Source organism: Erpetoichthys calabaricus, chromosome 16 (genome assembly GCF_900747795.2).
Source record: "Erpetoichthys calabaricus chromosome 16, fErpCal1.3, whole genome shotgun sequence".
NCBI lineage: Eukaryota > Metazoa > Chordata > Cladistia > Polypteriformes > Polypteridae > Erpetoichthys > Erpetoichthys calabaricus.
In genome coordinates, this window is record NC_041409.2 from 49,332,980 (window position 1) to 49,359,478 (window position 26,499).

Genomic DNA, 26,499 nt, shown 5'->3' on the forward strand with positions numbered 1-26,499 from the left:
AAGACAGTAAAAAAACTAAATTTACAAACACTAAGTCACAGAGGAAATTAAAACACATATTAAGACCAGATCAACAAGGGATCACCACCAGCTCACAGCACACTGCAACTGAACCTACGTGTTCTGCAGTATATTATTAGCTAAACTGTCATCTATTTAGCCAGTTCCATGGGGTTGCAAAGAGTTGGGGAAAACATTATTTAACATCTGCTAGTATTATGCTAATTAACATTAGCTTGCTATTGTTAGGACCTTGTCTGGCACTAAAAGTTGGTTTTGTGTTCCTCCTGATTCAGGAAGAACATTAAATATTGGAGTTAGGAATATTAACTAGACTGGTAGTCTTGATTGTAATGGCATTTGGCATTTGTGCCACAATGGAAAAAAAATAAAAATAAATAAAGGTAATTATGAAGTAAATAATCACATGAAAAAGTGGAGTTTTAAAGGAGTTATTACAATTTGGAAAACTGCAATGATGTATGAAAAAGATTGACCGATTGATAGGTGACAAAACCAGCATGAAAAGAAACCTTTTGAAATAAATAAAAAGCTATTTTGACTTGTGAAATCTGGAATAGTCTGAATAGGAAATATGTCTTAAAGAGTTAATTTTTAAATAAAATTTGAAAAAGTCAAATTAAAAATATTAAACATTAAAACTGAATAAAACACAGAAGTAACATTTAATGATATCAATTAGTGTTAAGTATTATCAAACACTGTTCTATTTTATAAGTCTTATTTATTTACTGATTTATTTAATTTAGTTATAAAAAAAATTATTGGCAGCATTTTTATATCTAACATTTATGGGACATTTTCCAAAGGTTTATTCTTACAGAATTAGCCTTGTATTGCGTTTTTATTCACAGACAAGAAGACTTAAGGAACTTTTCATGTTGCGCGGGAAAGATATTATGTTAAACAATCTTAAAACAGAGCGCACACCTGCTCAAACATTATGTAAGATTAGCTTTTCTTTTGCTGATATGCGTAATTGGATATGATACAAGAACAGGTTGACACATACCGGTCTTTAACATAAGTTCATATCTTCCTGTTGATTTCAGCAACATGATTCTGTAAAATGGTATTAAAAACATAGTTGGATATAACATGGTGTTAAAGCAAGTGTATCCTGCGGTGGGTTGGCACCCTGCCTGGGATTGGTTCCCTGCCTTGTGCCCTGTGTTGGCTGGGATTGGCTCCAGCAGACCCCCGTGACCCTGTTTGGATTCAGCGGGTTGGAAAATGGATGGATGGATGAAAGCAAGTGTATAAAAATTTGCCTTGACAACTTGTTGAAATTTGTTTACCATGATGACTCATCTGGATATTTTAGAATATGTCCATCCATCCACCGTTGTCCAACCCGCTGAATCTGAACACAGGGGTCTGCTGGAGCCAATCCCAGCCAACACAGGGCACAAGGCAGGAACCAATCCAGGGCAGGGCGCCAGCCCACCGCAGAGCACACACGCACACACACACACACACCAAGCACACACTAGGGTCAATTTAGAATAGCCACCTAACCTGCATGTCTTTGGACTGTGGGAGGAAACCCATGCAGACACGGGGAGAACATGCAAACTCCACGCAGGGAGGACCCGGGAAGCGAACCCAGGTCCCCAGGTCTCCCAACTGCGAGGCAGCAGCGCTACCCATTGCGCCACCGTGCCGCCCCCACATGAGTCTGACAAACTTAATGGTCTGCACTTAATTGTCAAACTTCCTATGGGGTACTATGGATATTGTAATGGAGAGTGCAAAAGATTCTATAATATTTATTCTTTAAAGGTCAATATGACGGAGATATAATGCATGTGTCCACAGTGTTAACCAGTCACAGTACATTATGTTCAAAATTCACCTATTGTTTTTCAGAAGAGATAGGACAAGTGCTGCATGTGTTCTGTTTTCTCTTTTCTGTATTAATTATTAACAGTTGCCATACTCCTGATACAATAGGCTTTTTAATGCAGAAGTACATTTCACAGACCTGAATTAGATACATTTTTCCACTTGACAGCTACAACCTTTGGCTATTGGGCTGTTTTTGAAAACTTGTTTTTCATTCCAAACTTAAAGCTAGAATGAACACCTGGTAGCTTCTGAATCTGAAAATTCTAGGGACCTCTTCTTGTTACAGACTTTCATTGAACTGATGTCTTTACATTTAGAATGCATTTTTGCATCATAACTTATCACATCAGCTCCCCACGATGCCACAGAATAAATTCAGAGGCATGTATTTAAAAGTATTGTTTAAATTGGAAATCTTTCTGTTCAGTTTAGATTATACTGTAAATGTTTTAAAACAGTATAGAGAAACTGACAATATATTTATGCAGTATAAAAATATACTGTAAAAACATAAGAATTTAAAAAGAAAAGCAATGTAATATGAAGGAGAAAATAATTTCAGAAAAGCATTAAATCATTGCTTTTGTTCTGTCTTGAGAATTATCCATCTATCCATCCATTATCCAACCCACTACATCCTAACTACAGGGTCACGGGGATCTGCTGGAGCCAATCCCAGCCAACACAGGGCGAAAGGCAGGAAACAAACCCTGGGCAGGGCGCCAGCCCACCGCAGGGCGCGCACATACACACATACACACACACACACACCAAGCACTAGGACAATTTAGGATTGCCAATGCACCTAACCTGCATGTCTTTGGACTGTGGGAGGAAACCGGAGCACCCGGAGGAAACCCACGTAGTCTTGAGAATTAGTAATATTAAATGTATGTTGATTTTCAATGGCTCTACTCCACAATTATGGTTATGTCACTTACTGTATGTTGGATTTATTTTTTACATCATAAATATTTAAAATGGGTGCCAGTACCTAAGAATGTGTGTCATACACTCTGTTGCTTTCCTTAAGGGATTCAAAGCTCTTAAACCCTTTCTCAATGGTTTTCCCTGTGCTCTAAGTTGTTCTGTCAAGATGAGCTAAACAAACAATAACAACCCACACTGGACGTTTTTTTTGTGGAAAATATCAGAGTAGCTGTAGAAGACCCATGCGGGCTCAATTCAATGTATAAACTCCAAAAAGACAGTAATCAGACCAGGAAATTACCCTTCTTTTAGTGTTGCCTAGTTTGGGGTGGGTGTGTGTGAGTGGGTCCTACAATAGAGTGCTACCCTATCCAGAGCTGGTTCCTGGGTGGCACCCTATGCTGCTGCGATAGGCTTTGGCTCCCTACAACCCTGAATTAAAGTGAGGGTCTATAAAAAAAATGTTTTCCTGTGTCAGTGATTCATATTCAAATAAATTATAACTACAGCCATTAATATGTTTTTGTTTTAATCATTTTACCTCAGAGGTGACCATTTCATGTTACTTACTGCACATAGGAGGCAATACAGCAGAGACGTTTTTTAAGACCTTATCTTCCTGTGCATTAAGGTCATGTGAAAGAGCAGGGGTACTGGAACTAAGATGTTTCTGTACATTTGGCAAGAAGGGGTTGGCCCTCATTTTCTGAGTAAAGTTCTTTTCATCGATGGGCACTTTCAGTTAGTTATGGATCTGACTGTAGGGGTAGTGGTGTAGGAGTACTTACATATGGCCATTGATTCACCAAGGTTAATGGCTCAAGGGGAAGGCACACAGGGATATCAACCTTTCCAAAGCATTACCTTTGTTACTTTGATTGAGAGTTGGATGAGAAAATTGTAATTGATTTTTTTTAAATTTCTGAAATTATTTTTGTAATTTAAATTTCATGAATCTTTGTTTTAAAATATTACTTCTAAAATATTTTTCTATTTTAAAAATTATTAATCTTCTTCTTTCGGCTGCTCCCATTATGGGTTGCCACCACGGATCATCTGGCAAAATTTTACACCGGATACCTTTCCTGACGTAACCTTCCCCATTTATCCGGGCTTGGGACCGGCATAAAGAAACACACTGGTAACTTTGATACTTCACTTTATCAGTGCTTCAGTACATCCAAATTCTAACTGTGGCTAAAAGTCTACAATCTTTCCGTTTTCAATAAAATGTTTAAGTACAACTGAAATGTTGCAGCAAACGACTCGGCAACTCCACAATATGTTTAAATGTTTCTGTAGTATGTCTTGATACTATACACATTCATATTTACTGTAGTCATGGATGTGATGCTGAAAATTGGGATAGCACCATTTGGCCAAAGAAACCAATTATCGAGACGTGCAGTCATCTTCAAATTGCATCTAATAATAATAATAATAAGTTGCATTTATAAAGCACCTTTCACAAACCCAAGGTCCATAGAAGAGGAAAGTTTTGAGTTGAGATTTAAAGGTGGAGAAAGAGGAGCAATCTTGAAGAGACTGAGAAAGATGGGCCATAACACTGAAGGGTGGAGAGTCTGGTGCGTGGTGCTGGAGGTCCTGAGAGAGTGACAAGGAGTGTAAGGAGCTGGGATCTGAGTGTGGTAGAGGGGGGCAAGATTATGTAGGGCTTGGAAGGTGAGAAGCAGTATCTTGAATTTAATCCTTGATGGAACCGGTAACCAGTGCAGTTGGGAGAGAGCGGGGGAGACATGAGTAGAATGCTTTATGTGGCTGCAGAGTTCTGAATATATACTGTAGCTTCTGTATAGATTTTGCAGGAAGGTCGATGAAGAGAGAATTACAGTAATCAATATGAGACATTATGAAACAATGACCCAATGAGTCTGAGCGTCATTAAAGGACAGAAATGGGCAGAGGCAGGCAATGTTACGGAGATGACAGAGTGAAATTTTGGAAAGAGACCTAATGTGGAGCTCAATGTTAAGTGATGAATCAAACAAAGCACCAAGATTTCTGACAACAGGAGCAGATTTGACAAGTGTACCATCAACAGAAACGGAGAAGTTGGATGCCTTAGAAAGTTGGGAGTTTGGGTCTACCAGTAACATTTCGTTTTATTGGCATTAAGTTTGAGAAAGTTATTTTCCATCCATAGCTTAAGATCAGTGATGCAGTCAGTGAGTGTGCTGGGAGGCGAGTCTGTAGGGGAGTGAGTACTAAGATATAACTGTATATCGTCTGTATAACAGTGGAAGTTAAGGCCGTGTCTGCAAATAATTTGACCCAAAGGAAGGGTATAAAGTAGAAAGAGTAATTGCCCAAGGACTGAACCCTGAGTGACACCATGCGACACAGGTGAGGTGAAGGATTTATATCGGCCGAGTACGACAAACTGTTGCCTATTTGAAAGATATGATGTGACCCATTGAAGGGCTAAGCCAGAGATCCCTACAGCAGAGAGACGTGACAGGAGGATTTCATGATTAAGAGTGTAAAATGCTACACTTAGGTCAAGAAGGAGGAGAATATTAAGTGAACCACAATCTGCAGACTGGATAACATCATTAACTACATGGAGAAGAGCTGTCTCAGTGCTGTGCTGTGTGCGAAAGCCAGACTGAAAAGGCTCATGATCTAGAGGAAAATGGCTGTTGGATTATGCAATAGCAAGCTGTGGTAGAACAAGCAAATGTATAACCAATTAGAGAAGAGGCAAGGATGTGCTGGAAAATGTTCAAAGCATTTCACATTGTTGCATGCTAATGGTGGTTAATGGATAATATAATGGTAAAGTAAGGCTCATTTCATCAAGGACAGTCTACAATAGGCTATACATTCCAGAAGGCAACTAAAACCACAAATATCACTGCTTCTCAGACATTTGCTACCTACACCCTGTGTTTTGCTGAAACAAAGTACATTTTATCATAAGTATAGAATAGGCAGACTTCAGTGACATTTTCTACATACTGCAAAGAACATTCGTAAAAATAAAAAAGCCTACTCTTGTATAAAAAGTTGACTTCTGGCACAATTAGAGTGGAGCCATGGCCAAATTAAATCACTTGTAAAACATTACAAGCCCAAACATAACATCCATTTTAGGAGCTTTTTCATTGTTCAGTTGAGAGTGGACTAGTCCCAGTAATAATATAATATAAGTTCAGCTATAAGAATAATAGCTGAAAAAAATGATGTCAGGGGTGTAGCCAGCCTCCCAGATGGGATGGGTCTTTATCCAGAATACTCCTCTTTTTTTAGTTAGCATGTTGGCACTGTTCATTTCCAATATATGTTGTACTTTTCCCTGGCCCAAGGGTTTCTTATCAAAAGATTAAAATAAACAGAGATACAAGATAGACCTATTGAAACAGCAACATTTGTTATGAAATGTATATGTTTGTCTTGCATTCTAATTCTTAAAGCTGTATCAAACTATTGTTAATTTCAAAGCAAAATGCAGCCAATAATTTTGTTTATAACTAAATTAAATAAACCTTATAAAATAGAACACAGTGGTTGATAATACTTAACACTAATTGATACCATTAAATGTTACTTCTGTGTTTTATTCAGTTTTAATGTTTAATATTTTTAATTTGACTTTGACTAAAAATTAACTCTTTAAGACATATTTCCTATTCAGACTATTCCAGATTGCACATGTCAAAAAACCTTATTATTTATTTCAAAAGGTTTCTTTTCATGCTGGTTTTGTCACCTATCAATCGGTCAATCTTTTTTATACATCATTGCAGTTTTTCAAATTGTAATAACTCCTTTAAAACTCCACTTTTTCATGTGATTATTTACTTCATAATTATACTTTTATTTATTTTTATTTTTTTCCATTGTGGCACAAATACCAAATGCCATTACAATCAAGACTACCAGTCTAGTTAATATTCCTAACTCCAATATTTAATGTTCTTCCTGAATCAGGAGGAACACAAAACCAACTTTTAGTGCCAGACAAGGTCCTAACAATAGCAAGCTAATGTTAATTAGCATAATGCTAGCAGATGTTAAATAATGTTTTCCCCAACTCCTTGCAACACCATGGAGCTGGCTAAATAGATGACAGTTTAGCTAATAATATACTGCAGAACACGTAGGTTCAGTTGCAGTGTGCTGTGAGCTGGGGGTGATCCCTTGTTGTTCTGGTTTTAACATGTGTTTTAATTTCCTCTGTGACTTAGTGTTTGTAAATTTAGTTTTTACTGTCTTATATTTGTGATACTTGCTTGATATGGATATGGGCAAGTAAATTTTTCATTTTGGAATAATAATGTTTAGCTTAACTTTGACCTTGACAATGATCACCGCAAAAACCCTGACCCTTTGACTCGTGTTCAAGAAGAATGAAGACACTTCTTGTTTCTTGGACTCACAGCTCAAACTTACATCCCCTTCACCCTGAATGCTACTAAAACAAAGGGTGATTTTTCACAAACAAGGGAAAAGCAGTTTTCGATGATAGTTGCCATTTGTAGCATGGACTACCTAAAAGAAAGAATCACCCACACAGTTTTTAGTAAAATTTTAATCACTGTGCTAACACATATAATAGATATTATGTAACTATTCACTAAAACATTTCCCTTCCTGATTTGCCTAACGTGTCCAAAATAACCCTAATCATAAGACCTGTAGTGTATAGGCTCATATAACTTACTATAACCATTCTTATTTTCAGGGTATCATAACTGATGTAAAATGGAATGCTATTACCAAGCATTAACAGAATTTCAAAAATGTTGTATTGTACAAAGCATCTTGAGTACCAAAGGGGTTATAGCATGTTGATGAAAATGCTGTTTTAAATTAAAGCCTGAACAAGATAACTGTTTTCTATTCAACATTTAAAATGTTTAGTAAATAAAGAGAAAGACTAAATACAATTTATAATGGAACACAGATGGACAGCTGAATAACCAAGGAAATCTAATTTAACTTGAAGTGCCACAAAGTGCTTTACAAATAAACCCCTACAACATTAATCTACGAAGAGGAAGGCCCAATTGCAGTGGTGAGATGGAGGCAAAGCTGACATATTGGATGAATTGGTAAATTCAGAGCAGAGCTTTTAAAAGTGAGTAGTATGGATTTTTGCACAATATGGTAGAGTTACTACTTATGACTGTCACAGAAACATTTTCAAAGGACTGCTTACAAATGTAGGGATAACAGTTAAAGACCTAAAGAGAATAATGAGTGGAGTGTAAGCAAAATGTTCTAATCCATCCAAAAATAAGGTTTACTGAACAAGGCACAAGATGGAAAAAGTAGGCACCAGATTTAAAAAAAAAAAAAGTGAAATCCTGACCCTCAATATGCCCTGACTAATACCGTGTTAATATATTGGATACTCTGTGCCTGGTGAAGTAGCTTAAAACATACCACAGTAACACACGCACTCAACCCTCTGCTGACAAAGCATCTTTGGGCCGTTAAAAAACTCAGTGATAAAAAAAATTACCGTTAAAAAGAAAAAAAACCCTTTTAAATCAGAAAAAAGGGTTTCTCAGAGCCCTATTAAGCGCGGCCATAGTATAAATGTGGAATACACGCACAAGATGTACCTGGTACTTCGACAACAAATGGCTCAATTGCGACAGGAAGCCCCGGCTTCCAGTGACCTTTTTAAGCGCTACGGAAAGTGAACTGGATAAACAAATGAAATTCATACTTGAATGCAGTGACTTGAGCGCTGATGCAAAAGTTAAGCTTTATACGGCCATCTTGCAAAGATACCTTACCTTTGTGAATAAAGGGGATAAAGAAACCGGCACAACGGTGACATGGAATTCGCTTTTCTTCTCCAAGTACAGTCAGAAAAATTTAGATTAAGCCATTCGAGGTTGAGGAGAAGTTGAACCGGTAAAAATATTGTTGGACCTTTTCAGGGATGACGTCGTCGCAGGATATCCTCACCTTGCTGCCTTTCACTAGCTAGCCGGAAGGTCACTAATTTGCCAAATCACTAAGAGTGTGCCATGATGATTACCTGTACCAACTCCTCAACGGGATTCACTTTAAATCCAAACGAATCCACCCAGTGAATCAGCCACGCTTTTCAGTGCAATGAGAGCTATACTCGGGATGGTTAGGTGTCACTTCAGGAAGTAGGATCGATTTTGGATTTCGAGATGTAAACATTTGAAGCATGGGAACAAAGTGAAAGAAGCGAGACATTCCCCCTGAAGTGGGAGTCTCCCCTTCTGGCCTCCCGCTCCAGAAGAGAAGATGCGTCTCCACCTGTTTTTGAAGGAGCTGAAAAAATTATCACAGCTTCATGGAGTGGTGAAGATTGATTAAACCGCCTTTTTCTACCACCAGAATGGCTGAATGGTTAAGGAGTTGGACTTAAGATCCAATGGGCAAATGCCTGTGTGGGTTCAATCCCCACTTCTGGTAGCTTGTTATTCAAGTGTGCCCATTCACTCTGTGTCTGGGTACAGTGCTCACCTTTAGAAAGTTAAGTGAAATGCTTCCGCAATGTAGATCCTTAGCTCAGCTGAAAATACATATATAAATGTACTTGATTATTTAAAATGTGGTGTATTTGATAGAAAAGGGTTTGTTTTAGATATATTTTTATACGTATCAAATGTGATTTAAAAGGGAATTGCTGTATACTATTTACCTCTGTGTGATTTTTAAAAGGCTTATATCGAAATAGTTATCTCGTGCTTTATATGCAATACCTAAAATCCTTTACCATCAAAAGTTAAAAACCACAAAACGAGCGTCTGTTTTTTCAGCGAAGGGGGGGCCGGCCATGCTCAGCAGCACACAGTGGGGTGCACGCGCAGGGCCTGCCAGATTCAAGCACCAGGAACGTGGTTGCTCTCTCTCTACACACTGAGACATGAACGCGCAGCAGCTGTCAGCATGCCTTTCTGTGAGATGGGGAAGGCTGTTTGGATAGAACAGGCTTTCATTTTTTTTACAAATTATAAAGCAAAGGTTAGATATATAGATATTTTAATCTCGTGACAATTTTAAAATAATAGATAGATGCAGGGACATGCTCCAGAACCGTTGAGAGAATATGCAGGAGCAGCTTATTAGGGAGACCTAGCTGGCTGGGTATGAGCCGAGCACAAAGGCAGGCCTTGGGTTCATGGCATGGTCATTCTTTTGATATAAAGGGCCTCAGGAGAAGGGGCAGGGAGGGGGGTGCCAGCCAACAAACAGGTGTTGACAAACCAGGGGGCAATGCAGAGGCAGCATCCATCAAACTGCTCTTGACACAAACCCTGAACCAATCAGGTGGGTGGGTTCTGGGTGGGATCAAAACCCATCAAACTGCTCTTGACACAAACCCTGAACCAATCTGGTGGATTGGGGTGGGATTAAGGTGGTCTGGGTGGGGTTAAGGAGGGGACAGGTTTGAATCCACCAATCACAGGAAAGGGGGTGGGCGCATCATTTAAATTCACCAATCAGAGTAAAGGGGAGGGGCGATCAAGTCATCAATCATTTTTGATTGACATTTGGACAGAAGCACCCTGCCTTAATACTACTAGCAGTACCCAAAGATTCTCCAACAATACACAGTACCGAAGGAGTCCAGTCTTCATCTCAGGTCACTGGATAGTGCCCATGTCTTGCAACCATATAGCATGACTGGAAGCACCAAAAGTCTAAAGACTTGGACCTTCGTCCTTTTGCATAGATATCGGGAGCTCCACACTCCCCTTTCTAGCAAACTCATTACCCCATGCTCTCCCAATCCATTTACTGACTTCTTAGCTGTGCCCAAGAGGTCATTAAAGGACTGGTGTTGGTTTTTATCAGGACACTCACAAGCCCAGACACTCGGGACTCCTCGCTCAGTCTCTCGAGAGTCCCAGTCAGAACCTCCATTGACTCTGCAAAGATCACAGCCTCATTGGCAAAGATCAGCACATCTTTCTTCACCAACAGATGCCCCACAGCCACTGGACCCCACGACCTTGCACAACACCCAGACCATGCAAGCATTGAACAGAGTAAGAGCAGAACACACCCCTGATGAACACCAGAATCAACTGGGAAAAACGCAGTGGTTCTGCCTCCACTCTGTACAGCACTCACAGTACCAGTATACAGGCCAGCCATGATATCCAGCAACATTGAGGGGATCCTGCAAAGTCTCAGAATGTCCCACAGGACAACACGATCAACTGACTTGAACACTTTATGAAAATCAAGAAAGGCTGCAAATAAATTGTGCCGATATTCATGTTTCTGCTCCATGAGAACCATCAGTGCCAGGATAAAGTTGATGGTAGACTTAGGTGTAAAACCAGACTGCTCCGGTCACTGGTATGTGAGCAAGTGATCACGGATACTAACTATTGAGGACGTTCCTAGCAAGGACCTTAACCGGCACCGAGAGCAGTGTTATCCCCCTGTAGTTGCCACAATTCAACAGATCCTGCTTCCCTTTCCAAAGAGGGATGAGAAGTCCTGTATTCCAGTCAGATGTGATGATGCCATTCTCCCAAGCGGAAGCAAAGGTTGTCTGCAATATCAAGAGGACAACCTTGCCAACAGCCTGGAAAAGTTCACCCCAGATGCCACAGATCCTTGCAACCTTCCCTACCCTCAGCTGATTCACCACCTGTGCAATCTCAGTGAGATTGGGTGGTTAACAGGTAACTGGAGGATCAACCTCAAGAACTGTGGACCTGGAGATATCCAACGTCCTAGCCAGAGGATCAGCTTTAAACAGATACTCAAAGTGCATCTGTTCATCTGTCATGTGATTACTCTCAAACTACTGGGGCTAGATCCTTGATCTTGGTCTTAATAAAAAGCTTATGACCTGATATGCTCTGGAAATTCAGGGAATTTTAGATAAAGGCAACCTAGTGGCCTGTGGTCATGTGTTTATGACAAAGTAGTCTAGAAACTAAGGGATAAGTGCTATAATGGCAGAGGTAGCAGCAACCTGGTGGCTTTAAAGGACAGCAAAGTGACCTGCGGTCTTGTGTTTAGAGCAAACTGTTTGAGAAACCAAGTAATAAATAAGCACCACAATGGCAGAAAGCAAAAGAAAAGCAGCAACATCTGATGATAAACAAGCCAATCACAGAATGTGATTTAAGTGATGAAGAACAAGAAAGAAGATATAGATAAGCAAGAAGTAATCCAGTATAGTATAGCAGGGTATATTCTAGAAATTCAAGAAATTTTAGGTTGTGGCAACCTGGTGGCCACTTTATTGGTGACTAGAAGTTGTTATAATAGAACCACTGTCTCCCCTGTTCAGAATTCATTATCAAATGCAAGTAATGTGTTTATTAATTACTGAACATTGAAATGTACATAGCAAAGTGATCACAAAACCAAGCGATAACAATATAAAGACAGGATGCTGAGCCACATTGTCAAGCGAGAAGTAATCCTGACTATAAAGTAATCGAGCAGCAGACAAACACGCAAGACAAAGTCAATGATATACAATGCAAGAATGAGCAGGAGACAGAAATGAACGGGGCCAGTCGAGGGGCTAAAACCTAGCTCTTAGTGTTAATCGAAAACTTATGACATGAAATGTTCTGGAAATTCAAAACATTTTTGGTCAGAAAAAGCAGTTTTATTTGAGTACTGCAGGTCGACATCTTCCGCTAGTTTAACAATATGTTAGCAAAAAACACATGGGCTTCGGATATTATGAGCCAAACGACTCAAAAGCTGATGTTTGGTTTTGAGCAACTTACTGTTTTTTGTTTTTTTTTTTTTTTTCCCCGTTGACAGTTTAAAATTATTTGCTGTTGTTGCATTGAAGCTTGGGGCCACTGGGGTACTTGTTTCTGTAAAGACAGAACTGCTGCAGCCCTGCACATTTTGATTCTGCTGCCTGTTACCGCTGCTGCTACTTTTGCACGTCCACTTCAGGTCCATCTTAGCATATCTGCCTACCTCCTGCTTGGGGCCACTAACAGCTTCCTTGTTAATTACAATAATGATAAGCTATGTGTATGGAAATCATATTGTCATCCCAAGAGGCACACATTGTACAGTGCTATCTGTGCTTTGTTATCGCCTTTAAAGAACTAAACAGAGAAACAAATTGTACCATTTCTAAATATTTAATTTATATGTCAATCAACTATAAAATTAAAAAAGCACACCCAAAACAGCTTCTAGTTAGAGCATGATTGCTTGTCACATGTTTCATACTCACCTTTATGGATTCCACTTTCGTTTTCAGCTCCTCCAGTGACTTATGTTTTTCTTGAATTTCCTTTTGAACCTTTCTTTGTTTCTGTAAAGTGAATAACAGCATCCAAACCAAGCAGCAAAAAGTGAGATGCTTATAATATTACTCTTTCTTTTTATAAAATACACACATCCTATGAATGTTGTCTTTACATTACAAAGCATGCACATTTTCTAAAATTCATCTCCAATTTTTGTTCTCGTCATATTCATTTTCTGCACTTAAGTTACAGTATGAATTATTTACACCATCTGATTCAACGTTTGCACTAATGCAATATTAAAAAAAAGCACTAGAAATAGTCTAATTGTGTTGCTTTGCTCTCTGATATCTCTTTTGTAATTTTTTATTAGTGTTGGAGGAGGAGGACTTATGAAAGGTATTTGTAATGCCTATAACATTAAAAAAACAAGCTGGAGTATTATGATTCAGGGATTTTTAACTTACAATTTGATGTCATTGTGAAATAGTATATTGTTTTTAGCATTATACTGTATTTAGAATGATACTACTGACGCTGTGCAGCCATGAGCATGTCACGTCACCTGCCTGTGCTCTAACTGGAAAAACAAAAGAAATGTAACCAATTGTGTCTCAAATATCAGAAAAATATGTAAAAACACAATATAACTGCACAGCCGTTTCTCAGTGTCTGGATGGGCCACTACTCGACTGCCAGGCCATTCACCTGCTTATGGGAAAAGTCATTTTTGAGGATGAAGCATTCGGGATCATTAGAAGGAAAGATCCTCTCATCAGATTGGTTAGCCAGCACAGACCCCCACTATAGAAAACCCAGGAGCGGGTAGGTGGCCACTTAGCTGAGGTCTCCAGGACGGTGACTTTGTTTTTGAATTTTCTCTTGATTATAATTACCACCATAATTCATTAATCAATTAACGGACAGATGTTGTTGGTCTCCATTTTTGTTTAATCAGTTTCTACCCTGTTCTCTGTGTTTTACCAAATTTGCATTTCTGTATGTGCCAGTTCTGTATTTAGTGATTAGTATATTCTACACTTTGTATTTTAGTGCTCTGTGCCTGGACTCAGTGAAGAATGCTATACAAAAAATAAGCTGTACTGTACTGTAGACTGTTTTTTATAGGAAGGGAAGGCTGATTGCACGCACCTATCTACCATCAAAAACATTTTAATACAATAAGTGATTTTCAGTAGAAAATCCAGTTATGCACAAGGTTTTTTGAGATGTAGAGTCTTATCCTCTATATTACCTTTACATGTTTTAAATCCTGTGACTGAAATTGCACTATGTTGTTATATCTCTCTATTAGATAAAAAATTCTTTAGACAAGATGAGACTTTTTCAGAGAGATGAGACAAAACTTTTTCAGAGAGATAATTTCACATCCCGCAAGATGAGACTTTGTGCTAAGATAACAGGTCCAAGCGGGGGTGTAGCTCAAGCTCTTTGAGCTACTTTTTTGTATGAAAATGTGCTATATAAATAAATGTTGTTGTTGAAATAAAAGACAAACAGTAGAAGAAGACAAAGTAGAATGTCGTAAAGAGGAGAAGACAAAGTAGAAAGTTGTAAAGAGATTCAAAAACGTTGGCGCGATACACATGCAGAGTAGGTTAGAGTTAATGAAAGTACTAAAATTCAAAGGTCTCAAAAAACTGATAGTAAAGATCGCATTAGCACAAATGGAAATTATTATTCGGTGAAATAACAGAACAGCAAAAAGAGACTGAATATATGGACATAGGTGATATGACAGAGCTACCTACAAGTTTAATTTCAAAGAAACCACAATTCGGTCAGGTTTATAGTAATGATCATGGAGAAGCAATACAACATAGAATCAAAAGAGTTAAACAATCAGACATATTAGAAATTCTACAGCCAATAATGGATTCAAATCTATATGTCCAAAAGTATCGCACTTTACATGAAATTTATTTGAAAAACACGGGCAAAGAAGTTTTCTTGGATTTCTATATGAATTCGAAAGATCACGCTTGCATATATAATAGACCAACATGTGACAGATTGTCAGCGATAATAGTTTTAAAAGACGGAGATATCAAAGACAGAGTTGATATTCGCGTTTGTCCAAAACCACAGCACGATTCGTCACAAGTGGGATCTGAGGATCTGGGAAATGACAAGTGCATAGGGTTAACACGGGGGTTGGCGAGCGAAGCGAGCAGGGGGCAGAGCCCCCTAGTTTGATTAATTGTTAATCAATGTGGTTTTTATAATCACAAAAAGCTTTCATTTGTATTTTCAAAAATAAGAAAGAACTTTTTTATGTTAACTCGCTCAACTCTAGGTAATAAGGACAATTATTTATAGTATGTCACAAACATATAAGAGCAAAAAATCAGCATTTGCTTTCAGAGAAATTTACCATCCTAATAATCCCCCGAGAATTTAATGTTAGATTATTTGCCAAAAAGTAAATAAGCCACAAGTCCCGTTTAGAGACAGAAGCTCACCATTCTCTCAACCCATTCCACCTCTATGTGGACAGTGTTGTGAATCTTGTGCTCTTTCACGCCACACAGCAGGCAGATATAAGTCTGGTCAGTCATACAGAACAGCTCCAGGGGCCTCGAATGTTGTGTGCACAGCGTATCCTCAAGGCAACTTACAGGTTCCACCAGCGTGTGCTTCTTAAAAATGACCGCTTCAATGTGAGGCCTGATGTGCTCATTACAGAAAGAGGCCAGACATACCAAGCAGGATTTAACAGCTTTGAACTTTCTTCGACTGCAGACATCACAGGACACATCTCCAGGGGCAGCAAAACAAAGGTCACTGTACATGACTCTCGTTTGTTTGAATTCCTCCGTGATTTCGGCCAACGTTCGATTAATATTGAGATCAGGTCTCTGGCGAAAGATTTTTTTACAGAATGGACAAATACAATCGCCACTTCTACCCCAATATCTTGTAATGCACTCCATGCAAAAGCTGTGCCCACATGGGGTGGAAATAGGACTGGTGAAGATATCCAGGCAAACAGGACAGGTTAGCTGTTGGGCACAAACAATAGCAGGAGCAGCTGAGGGGGAGAAAAAGAGCACAAGGAAACAGGAATCTCAGTTCTTTCATAAAAGAAAAAAAAACACTAATCATAGTGAAATAAAGGATACATAGTACAATCTTGTTTTGCTTACCATGTCCTACATTTTCTACCACTTTATCATGTACTTTATGACCCTGTAGGGAAGAAAAAAAATACCCTTTTGAACTGAATCATCTCCTCAAGGAACACATCTCTGAATGCATTACTCAATGCAAATAGGAAAACAAGTTACAAATGCAAAGATGACACAACATTCAGGCATGTTGGGGACTTAGTTGACTGTTTTGAAAGTTCGTGCATTTTTGTTTGTTTACAGCATCAAAGACAGAGATACTACATTCATAATCTTTGTAACAAATCATATTCGAAAACACCTTAGATAATTTTGTGTAATGCCATGTATTGGTAGAGTATATAAAATTCACATTTGTTTAATAGCATTTCAACTCAAGTAAGGTTAAAATGGCATCAATTGATGTAGAGGTGTATACGAGTGCTCATCTTTTTTCCATCCTCTTTCCACACACTCCCATCTGCCTTCTCCTGCTCTTGCAAAAGCTCCATCCTGCTCCCAAACACTTTCCTACTTTCCCCTCTTGAAGGCTCATGAATCTGACGCAGAGCCTAAGTGTTCCAACCTGCTTCCATACATTCCTGCCTGCTTTCTCACAAATCTGTTAATGTTCTATCCTGCTCCTGACCACATTCCCATTTTTACCTCTCCAAGGCTTATGCAAAGGGGGAAATCTTAAAACTGCAGGATCTACAAGATGGAAAAAACACAATACTCCAACCAGTAGGGATGGGTGATACCATTATTTTTGAAATTGATACTGATACAGGTATTTTATGTGTCAGTATTTCCGATATTGAGTATTTTTTAAAGCACATAGAGATTTGTTTTCAAATGATGATAGTATTTTAGAATGGCAAATAATAATTGGTCAGTCTGTATTTAAATTAACTAATATCATGACACAGCATCAAGATCACAATAGCAAATTTATTACAAAATATGTATTAATAGAATGAACGTGCCATTCTGGAGTGATTTGAATGAAGTGGTGGAGAGTGTACCCAAGGGAGAGAGTGTGGTGATTGGAGCAGGTTTCAATGGATAAGTGAAAAGAGGGGATGGGTGGTTATGGTGTCCAGGAGAAGAATGAAGAAGGTCAGATTGTGGTGCATTTTGTGAAAAAGATGGGTGTGGCTGTGGTGAATACATATTTTAAGAAGAGGGAGGAATACAGGGTGATGTACAAAAGTGGATTATATCCTGTGCAGGAGGGTCACTCTAAAGGAAATTGGAGACTGCAAAGTAGTGTCAGGGTAAAGTGTAGTTCCTTTGGGTCAGATTGTTCGCAGACATGGCCTTAACTTCCACTGTTATGCAGACGATATACAGTTATATCTTAGTACAGACTCCCCTACAGATTCACCTCCCAGCACACTCATGGAATGCATCACTGATCTTAAGCTATGGATGGAAAATCACTTTCTCAAACTTAATGCCAATAAAACTGAAGTGTTACTGGTAGGTTCAAAATCCCAACTTTCTAAGGAATCCAATTTCTCTATTTCTGTTGATGGTACACTTGTCAAACCTGCTCCTGTTGTCAGAAATCTTGCTGTTTTGTTTGATTCATCACTTAACTTTGAGTTACACATTAGATAGATAGATAGATAGATAGATAGATAGATAGATAGATAGATAGATAGATAGATACTTTATTAATCCCAGTGGGAAATTCACAATTCACATTAGGTCTCTTTCCAAAATTTCATTCTATTATCTTCCTAACATTGCCTGTCTCTGTCCATTTCTGTCCTTGTCTGATGCGTCTGATGAGTCAAACTCTGGTTCATTGTTTCACAATGTCTCGTATTGATTACTGTAATTCCCTCTTCATTGGCCTCCCTGCAAAATCTATACAGAACCTACAGTATATTCAGAACTCTGCAGCTAGAGTCCTCACCCACACAAAGCTTTTTGCTCAAATCTCCCCTGTTCTCTCCCAGCTTCAGTGGTTACCGGTTCCATCAAGGATTAAATTCAAGATTCTGCTTCTCACCTTCAAAGCCCTACATAACTTTGCTCCCCTCTACCTCACTCAGCTACTAGCTCCTTACACTTCTTGTCGCTCTCTCAGGTCCTCGAGCAGTAATCTCCTTACTGTCCCACGCACCAGACTCTCCACCTTGGGAGGCAGGTCCTTCAGTGATATAGCACCTCAACTCTGGAAATCTCTTCCTCAGTCTCTCCGAGATTGCTCCTGCTTCTGCACTTTTAAATTGCAACTGAAAACTTTCCTCTTCTACGAACTTTTGTCATCTGTGTAATTTATTTTTTTTTATTATTCTGTATGTAAAGCGACCTTGGGTTTGTGAAAGGCAGTCAATAAATGTAACCTATTATTATTATTATTATTATTAGTTAGGCAGCATTGGATGGTGGTCTGTAGGATGACATTGTAGACCAAGAGGAGGAGGAGAGGGAGGGCAGAGCCAAAGATAAAATGGTGGAAGTTGAAAAAGGAAGGCTGCAAGGTTGAGTTTAGGGAGAAGGTAAGACAGGCACTGGGTGGCAGTGAAGAGTTACCAGACAGCTGGGCAACTACAGCAGATGCAAGAAGGGTGACATCTGGACAAAAGAAGGAGGATAGAGAAACTTGGTGGTGGAATGGGGAAGTACAGGAGAGTATACAGAGGAAGAGGCTGGCGAAAAAGTGGGATAGTCAGAGAGATGCAGAAAGTAGACACAAGTACAAGGAGATAAGGTGAAGAGAGAGGTGGCTAAGGCTAAAGAAAAGGCATATAATGAGTTGTATGTGAGGTTGGACACTAAGAAGGGAGAAAAGGACCTGTACCGATTGGCTAGACAGAGGGACTGAGCTGGGAAAGATGTGCAGCAGGTTAGGGTCATAAAGGAAAAAAATGGAAACGTACTCACAAGCAAGGAGAGTATGTTGAGCAGAGGGAAAGAGTACTTTGAGAGGCCGATGAATGAAGAGAACAAGAGAGAAGAGGTTGGATGATGTGGAGATAGTGAATCAGGAAGTGCAACAGATTAGCAAGGAGGAAGTAAGGACAGCTATGAAGAGGATGAAAAATGGAAAGGCCGTTGGTCCAGATGACATACCTGTGGAAGCATGGAGGTGTTTAGGAGAGATGGCAGTGGAGTTTTTAACCAGATTGTTTAATGGAATCTTGGAAAGTGAGAGGATGCCTGAGGAGTGGAGAAGAAGTGTACTGGTACTGATTTTTAAGAAGAATAGAGATATGCAGAGCTAAGAGAGATACAATTTATGAGACAAAGCATGAGGTTATGGGAAAGAATAGTAGAAGCTAGATTAAGAAGTGAGGTGATGATTAGTGAGCAGCAGTGTGGTTTCAAGCTGGGAGAGCACTACAGATGTGATGTTTGCTCTGAGGGTGTTGATGTTGATGTTGGTGTATAGAGAAGGCCAGAAGGAGTTGCATTGTGTCTCTGTGGACCTGGATAAAGAATATGACAAGGTGCCTTAAGAGGAGTTGTAGTATTGTATGAGGAAGTCGAGAGTGGCAGAAAAGTATGTAAGTGGTGAGGTCTGTGGTAGGAGTGAAGGATGCATTCAACATAGAGGTGGGATGACACCAGAAAATAGAAGACAGAGCTGGAGGTGGCAGAGTTAAAGATGCTAAGATTCTCATTGGGTGTGATGAGGATGGACAGGATTAGAAATGAGAACATTAGAGGGTCAGCTCAAGTTGGACAGTTTGGAGAAAAAGCCAGAGAGGTGAGATTGCATTGGTTTGGACATGTGCAGAGGAGAGATGCTGGGTATATTGGGAGTAGAATTCTTGGGAAGAGGAAAAGAGGTGGTTTATGGATGTGGTGAGAGAACGCTAAGGTGGTTGGTGTATCAGAGCAAAATGCAGAGGACAGGGAAATATAATAATTCTTTGCATTTATATAACGTTTTTCTCACTACTCAAAGCACTGAGCAATTGCAGGTTAAGGGCCTTGCTCAAGGGCCCAACACAGCAGAGTCCCTATTGGCATTTGCAGGATTCAAACTGGCAACCTTCCGATTGCCAGTGCAGATCTCTAGCCTCAGAGCCACCACTCCGCCTGCTAACTTAGATGCAAATATGTAAATAGATGATCTGTTGTGGTGACCCCTAATGGGAACAGCCAGAAGAAGAAGTTTTAATTAACTTTCAAATTTGTATAGTATTTAAATAAAGGAACATTGACATTTTTACACTTAATCTTATTTTGCCTTGGTAGGTGCAAGGAAGGAACAATCCCTGGACAGCCCATCACAGGGTGAACACACAAACATAGGGGTCAGTTTAACCTTGTCAGTCCACCTAACCTGCGTGTCTAGACAGGAGCACAATATAATTTTAACAATACAAAATTAAGTATAAATAATATACTTTGTTACATTAGATGTTGTTACGAATTCAATTTAAAATACTTTTAAATCCACTACATTTTCATTATATTTTTATTAACATTTACTCTGGCAGAAAGAAAAACTAGTTTCAGTGAAAGTTATGCTAACAGCAGGTTTTACGTTTCATAAGTATTAACGCGTGGTAAACGGCAAAATGATTAAACTCGACTAAAAAGTCTTCAGTAAACCCCCGTCTACATAACCCTGCTAGCAGTAGTTACCTGAAAAACATCTCGTGACTCTTTGAAAACTCTCCTGCAACATCCTGTAACTGGCACTGATTGCAGCTAAATCACCATGCTTCAGATTTGCATATTTTTTATGTTTTACAAACGTCTTTCTGTTTGTCAGCGTGTGTGCATTTTAAATGTTTAAATAACCTGCTTGTTTTGCCACTGGACTGCTCATTCTCCTTACAAATATTGCTTTGGCTGGCCGGATTCTTTTCCATCTGTGAAAAGTAGCAGCATACAACTCTATGCTTTCGGTCTGCCATTGTTGCACATGGTCTGCGCTTGTGATATTGGTGTGGCTTAATGGCATTCTTGCGTCACAGCGCATCTGTTCCTGTCAGTACATGTGAACGGAAACTGCGTTAGTACATTCTATGCCTTTGCAAGAACCTTGTTACTGTATCTTACAGAAAAAAACAGTAATCAATATTTTTAATGGTATTCGATACCAAATGAGTACAGTTTGAGTATCAAAGTTTCGATTTACTGTGGTATCGATCTGCCCAACCCTACTAACTAGTACTCAATATAGTGCATCAGGCTTTATGAGGAGGGATGTGTTTGCACTACAATGCTTGCAATAATTACAAAACTCAACCCTGCTATGTCACAAATGCATGCAAGCCATTTTTATTCCTTTTGCAATTTAAAATTAAACAGAATTGATTAGGGTATTGATGATAGATTATTTATTTGCTTTTCAAAAAAAGCCATTTTTTTCTGGGTTTCACCTAAGCTGTGACCCACCCACTCCCAAGCACACCTGCGGTCACACTCCCTACTTTTAATTTTAGTCCTGCTCCATAAAACTTCAGTGTTATGCCCGAGTTGCCTTTCTCGAGGATGGACTGGGCAATGAAGACACAAGCAACGAGGGTTTGCGGAAAGTGCATTGTGTGTTTTATTTGCTAAACAATAAAGTGTCCACATCATCAATAAATAATGAATTTATAAAAACATATGGGGATTAAAATCCAAATGAATAAACAAATTCATAAACTGATTAAAAGCTGAGGTCTAAAATATACTCAGGATCTGTCTGTTAAAAACTTGTGCCCCGGGGCATCCATCTAATACGACATCCCCATATCTCAACTTACAAGGTCTACTCAGCTGCAGTGGATACTTTGCAGCATGCGTGGTCAACCATTTAACTTGCTTAAACCCCACCGCCATTCCCCAGCATCCAGGGCCATCTCACAAACCTGTCTCCCTTCACCCGCCACTGCCCCTTGGCACATATAGGACCTCTCAGTGTGGATGGTTGCCCATGCTGTACTTTAAGATTCAGCAGGAAGCAATGCTACCTCTCAAGTGTCACTGCTCTGCTCGGCCATGCCACCTCTTTGAAACAGTGAGCCTGCCGTGTTCACGACTGTCCTCCCATCATTGTCTGGTGGATCACTCTCTAGATCTTGTTTGCTTTTTTTTTTTTTAAACAAAACCCTCACTTATCCCAGGCTCCTTTAATCCCTTGTGGGCAGTAGGTGCTTTGAATATGATCCTCAGAGTGCTAATGAGGAAACTGGTTGAACTGAGCACATCTGCACATAGATGTATGATCTGCCAATTTCCCCATCGACACCATAGGGCTGTTCGGCCCTGCAACCTTGAACACCTATGCCAGGGCACTGTTTTCATTTAAAACATGCACACTTCCATGGACCTCTAACGTGCATCATCACAACTGAGTCTTCTGGGAAAGAAAACTCTAGATTCATGTACTGTTGATAGCTGTAGGGGTTGTTGGGTATGTCTATGGCTAATTGTAGTTAATATTTCATAAGCATAAGTACCCGATGGAGAGGATTTGCTTTGCACTGAGAAGTTAATGTTGGGACAAGTAAGAGAGGAAAATATCCAAACTAATATAACCTCTCTCATGGTAAATTGATGAACAGAATGTTGCTTTTCATGATAGTAATGGAGGAGGTAATTAGAAAAGTATGTAAGGGTGTACTATAGATCACATAGGTAAATATTGTATTGCTGGCAAAAATTACAGCAAAACTGGAGGAGAAGATACTGAAGTGGAAAGTTAGTTTGAAGGTGAAAGACCAACATGATGGTTGGAGATCAAGGTGAAGGAGACATGACCATGCAGTGTGTGTGGTAAAGGCGTTAGGAGAAGCTACACAGTTTGATCAAATGAGTATATAAAAGATGTAGGGGTGTGAAAGGTTGTCTGCTGGGAGTCAGGGCCTCCTTTCTCTATAAGGAAGTGTGTGAGGTGAGTGCAGAATGTTGATGTAATAAATTTCATTTTTAGATTTCAACAATGGAGTTGTTTTGGAGAAAGTTTAAGGAAGTTCTGCTACTTGGGTAGCACGCTGTGTGAGGATGGAGATGCATGCACTGCACTGACTGCCAGTGTTCTTCATAGCATTGTGACAGCACTGAAGCTCTGTGACGAGCTGTTTTGTCAGTGGGTCATGGCTGTTGAAAGTAGAATATGAAGCGAAGAAAGAATGAGCAGAGATCAGAGCGATCAGGTGGATCATGGAATGAGAGGAAGATGAAAGTGAAGTTCAGAGGAACATTTGGTGTGTAGGCAACAGATGGTGTACTGAGGAGAGGCAGACTACTGATTTGGTTATGTGGAAGGTAAGACCAAGAAAAACTCAATGAAGGTGAAAGGGAAAAGATCAAGAGGGAGGCCAAAGGAAATGTGGTTGGAGGTGGTATTTTATATATAATATATATAAAAAAGAATGGATCTCACTTGGAAACTAGTGTGGACCGTGAAGTAAGACAAATTATGTAGAAAAGTACAACGGGAAAATATCTCATTTTGTATTAAACTTTTTTTTTTTTTTACTTTACTTTTTTTTTCTTGACGGGTACAATGTGTTCTTCTGAAGTAGAGGGAGAAGGACTTAGGTCTGGACCATGAACTCTCGGAGATGACCTTCTTTTTTTTGAATCCATTATCCAATGCAAATCTAGAAGGTAAATAAAAGAAAATGGTAGAACACAGCATTGAACAGTTGCATGTTTATACTTTATATGAAGAGGCATATTCACAGATGGAAATTTATTGCATAAATTTGCAGATTTGTACATATAAGTGAGAAAAAATATTTTCATGCAATTCAAAATGCACAATAATGATGGTGGTAGTGTGCACATCAATATAAGCAAAACAAAAAAAATCATTTTGTATGGCGGAGTCTGTAAACACGGTCACTTACTGAATTTAATTTTAATATAATCACTGCACTGTGGATAATACATTAAAAATACAATTAATATGTTACAATGCTGGAAAATATTTTGGCCAAAAGAAATAAGCAAAGCCCCCCCAAGTACAAAATTTATGTTGTGTTCTGCTGTTTTTTTTTTTTTTTTAACTATTCTGCAAATTTTCTTCATGGCACTAGCATTTCTTGAGCTGTTATGAAGATCTGAGGCTATTTGGCCCAATTCTGTACTAAGTAACATCTGGAATTGAACGACTTTTAGCCTGGTAAGTGCTTTTCCTGACAAGGGTCAAGGTGGCAGCAGGCCAATCAGGGCAGCCCAGACAATCTGTCCCCAGCTGCGGATTCCAGCTGTTCTGGGGGATCTCCCAGATGATCCCAAGCCAAGCAAGAGATATAATCCCTCCAGTATATGCTGGGTTTGCTGCAGGGTCTCTGCCCTGTGGGACGAGCTCCGAGCAGCTCTAGGGGGAGCCACCTGTGGGGCACCCTTACGGCATACCCAGACCACCTCAATTGCCTCCTCTTGATCTGGAGGAGCAGTGACTCTACTCTAAGGCTTTCCTGAGTCACTGAACTTCTCACCCTATCATGGAGTGTCAGCCCAGTCACCCTGTGAAGAAGACACTTCATTTCTACCACTTATTCTGATTCTTTCAGTCATTACCCACAGCTCATCACCAGAGACGAAGACAGGGATGTAGACTGACTGGTAACTTACTATTTTCTTCTAGCAGGGTTTTGTATACAACTTGGTCAGCGGTAACTTGTTTAATGACAGTAGATTTAATCCTAGCCTTAAAGACCGAAGAACAGTCGTTGACTACTAAGCACTGTTGTAAGTCGCTCTGGATAAGAGCGTCTGCTAAATGATGTAAATGTAAATGGTAAACCAAGAGATTTAGATCCTGCTTCACCACCACCAATCCACTTGTCAATCTCACGTCCCTTTTTCCACCACTCGTGAACAAGATCCTGAGACAGTTTAAATTCTCCACCAAAGGCAGTTGTGCCCCCCTACCCACCCTCTCCCCTTATATACCTGGAGAAAGCAATCCACTCTTTTCCAAGGAAGGACCATGACCTCAAACTTGGAGGTGCTGATCCACATCTCAGAATCACTCGAGTGTGTACCGAAGGTCATTCAGATGAGGCAAAGAGGGTAGCAATATCTGCATTAGGTGTTGATGCTACCCCTAGCTTCCCCAAATGGACAGCCCTCACATCATCAGCTGTGCCTTGATACTGTGTCCATGAAAACCCACAAACAGTAATGGTGACAAGACGCTGCCCTGATCCATTGTGAAGAAGTCCAGCCTAACATCAAGTATTCAGACACAGTTCTCCCCACGTCCATATAGGGAATGAATAGCATGCAGAGAGCAGCATTGAGCCAAGTAAGAGTACACAAGCAATATGACGTGGTGTTTTACTACAAATTTTTGTGATGTACCATCTGTTGGAATGCATACTGCAATGCCTATGTCTCTGTTATATACCATTTGGTAATGTGGTAGTGTTTGTGTTGTGCCATCTGTTGGAATGAAAAATGCAATGCATTTTATTACTATAAATGTTTGTGATGATGCATCTGTTGGAATGAAAGAGACATAGCAACCAGACAGACACACAGATACACAGACACATATCCTTTTATTAATATGGGTATTAAAAAGCACCAGTTCTTAACTTATAAGCTAACGATCACTGTAACAAAATGAGCATAATGAGAGAAAAAAAAAAAACAATGTTATGCCATGTTGTTTCAACCTACAGTACCCCTGTAATGTCTCCCACAAGGGAAAACTTGAAAGAACTGAGGTCCAACATGGCAAGGATCAGGAATTGTTTGTTTTTCCTTGCCCTTACAGATCTTGGGCAAATTACAGCCAGTTATCTTCTGTGCTGACCAAATTTCTCATTTCATATTAAAGTTTTTCTTTGTCTTCAACATTGATTGTTCCATATCAGGAATGTGCGAGGTGGCATTTCAGGGGATGTGGCAAAGAGGAAGGCTGCGTCAAGATTTGCCAGAACTGAGTGAGGTGCGCTGTCTGACTTTGTGTCGTGCAATTGGTGTCTTAGCCATAACTTGTAGGTCATTTATTAGTTAGTACTCCTGTTCTATGGTATAAAAAGAATCTGGCACTGCACATACAAGTAGGTGCACTATATACACATATAGTAAGTAACATTGTGAATGAGCCGCAAAAATGTGCCATCTCACGGGTTACTTGCTGTGGATGGAGTGTTTGTAAAGGTGAATAACTTTTATTAAGAGTGTGGAATTTGAACCTTGCAATGATCTGTAGAGAAGATGGAGTTTAGTATTGATCTCAGTGCAATCCCTGATTGTAAAACATCACTGATTTTGAGCTTTGATTGAGTTATTTGCCAAGGGGGACAAGGAAGACTGAATTGAGAGCAACAATTGCTGCTTATGCTTAGCCCATCACTCCTGCTGGCAGTCCTGGCAGTAGTGCAGCAATTTGAAATGTGCAGCGCGTCTGTTCTTAAACTGTAGTTCAAACGTTATCGGGGGAC

The 26,499-nt window shown here is 39.5% G+C and overlaps 1 protein-coding gene and 1 non-coding gene across 2 annotated transcripts in view; one reads left to right on the forward strand and one right to left on the reverse strand.

Annotated features, from left to right (window-relative positions):
* The window catches only part of LOC114666487 (E3 ubiquitin-protein ligase TRIM39-like), a 61,436-nt gene that overhangs the window by 22,529 nt on the left and 12,408 nt on the right, over positions 1-26,499 (reverse strand). The window contains exons 3-6 of the mRNA XM_028821382.2: positions 23,579-23,697; positions 16,172-16,214; positions 15,488-16,056; positions 12,989-13,069 (exon numbers count right to left, since the gene is read on the reverse strand). Coding sequence (XP_028677215.2) covers positions 12,989-13,069; positions 15,488-16,056; positions 16,172-16,214; positions 23,579-23,697 — 812 coding nt within the window. The remainder of the gene's footprint in view (positions 1-12,988; positions 13,070-15,487; positions 16,057-16,171; positions 16,215-23,578; positions 23,698-26,499) is intronic.
* On the forward strand, positions 9,143-9,225 carry trnal-uaa (transfer RNA leucine (anticodon UAA)). Its single transcript has one exon. It is a non-coding gene; the product is annotated as a tRNA-Leu (tRNA).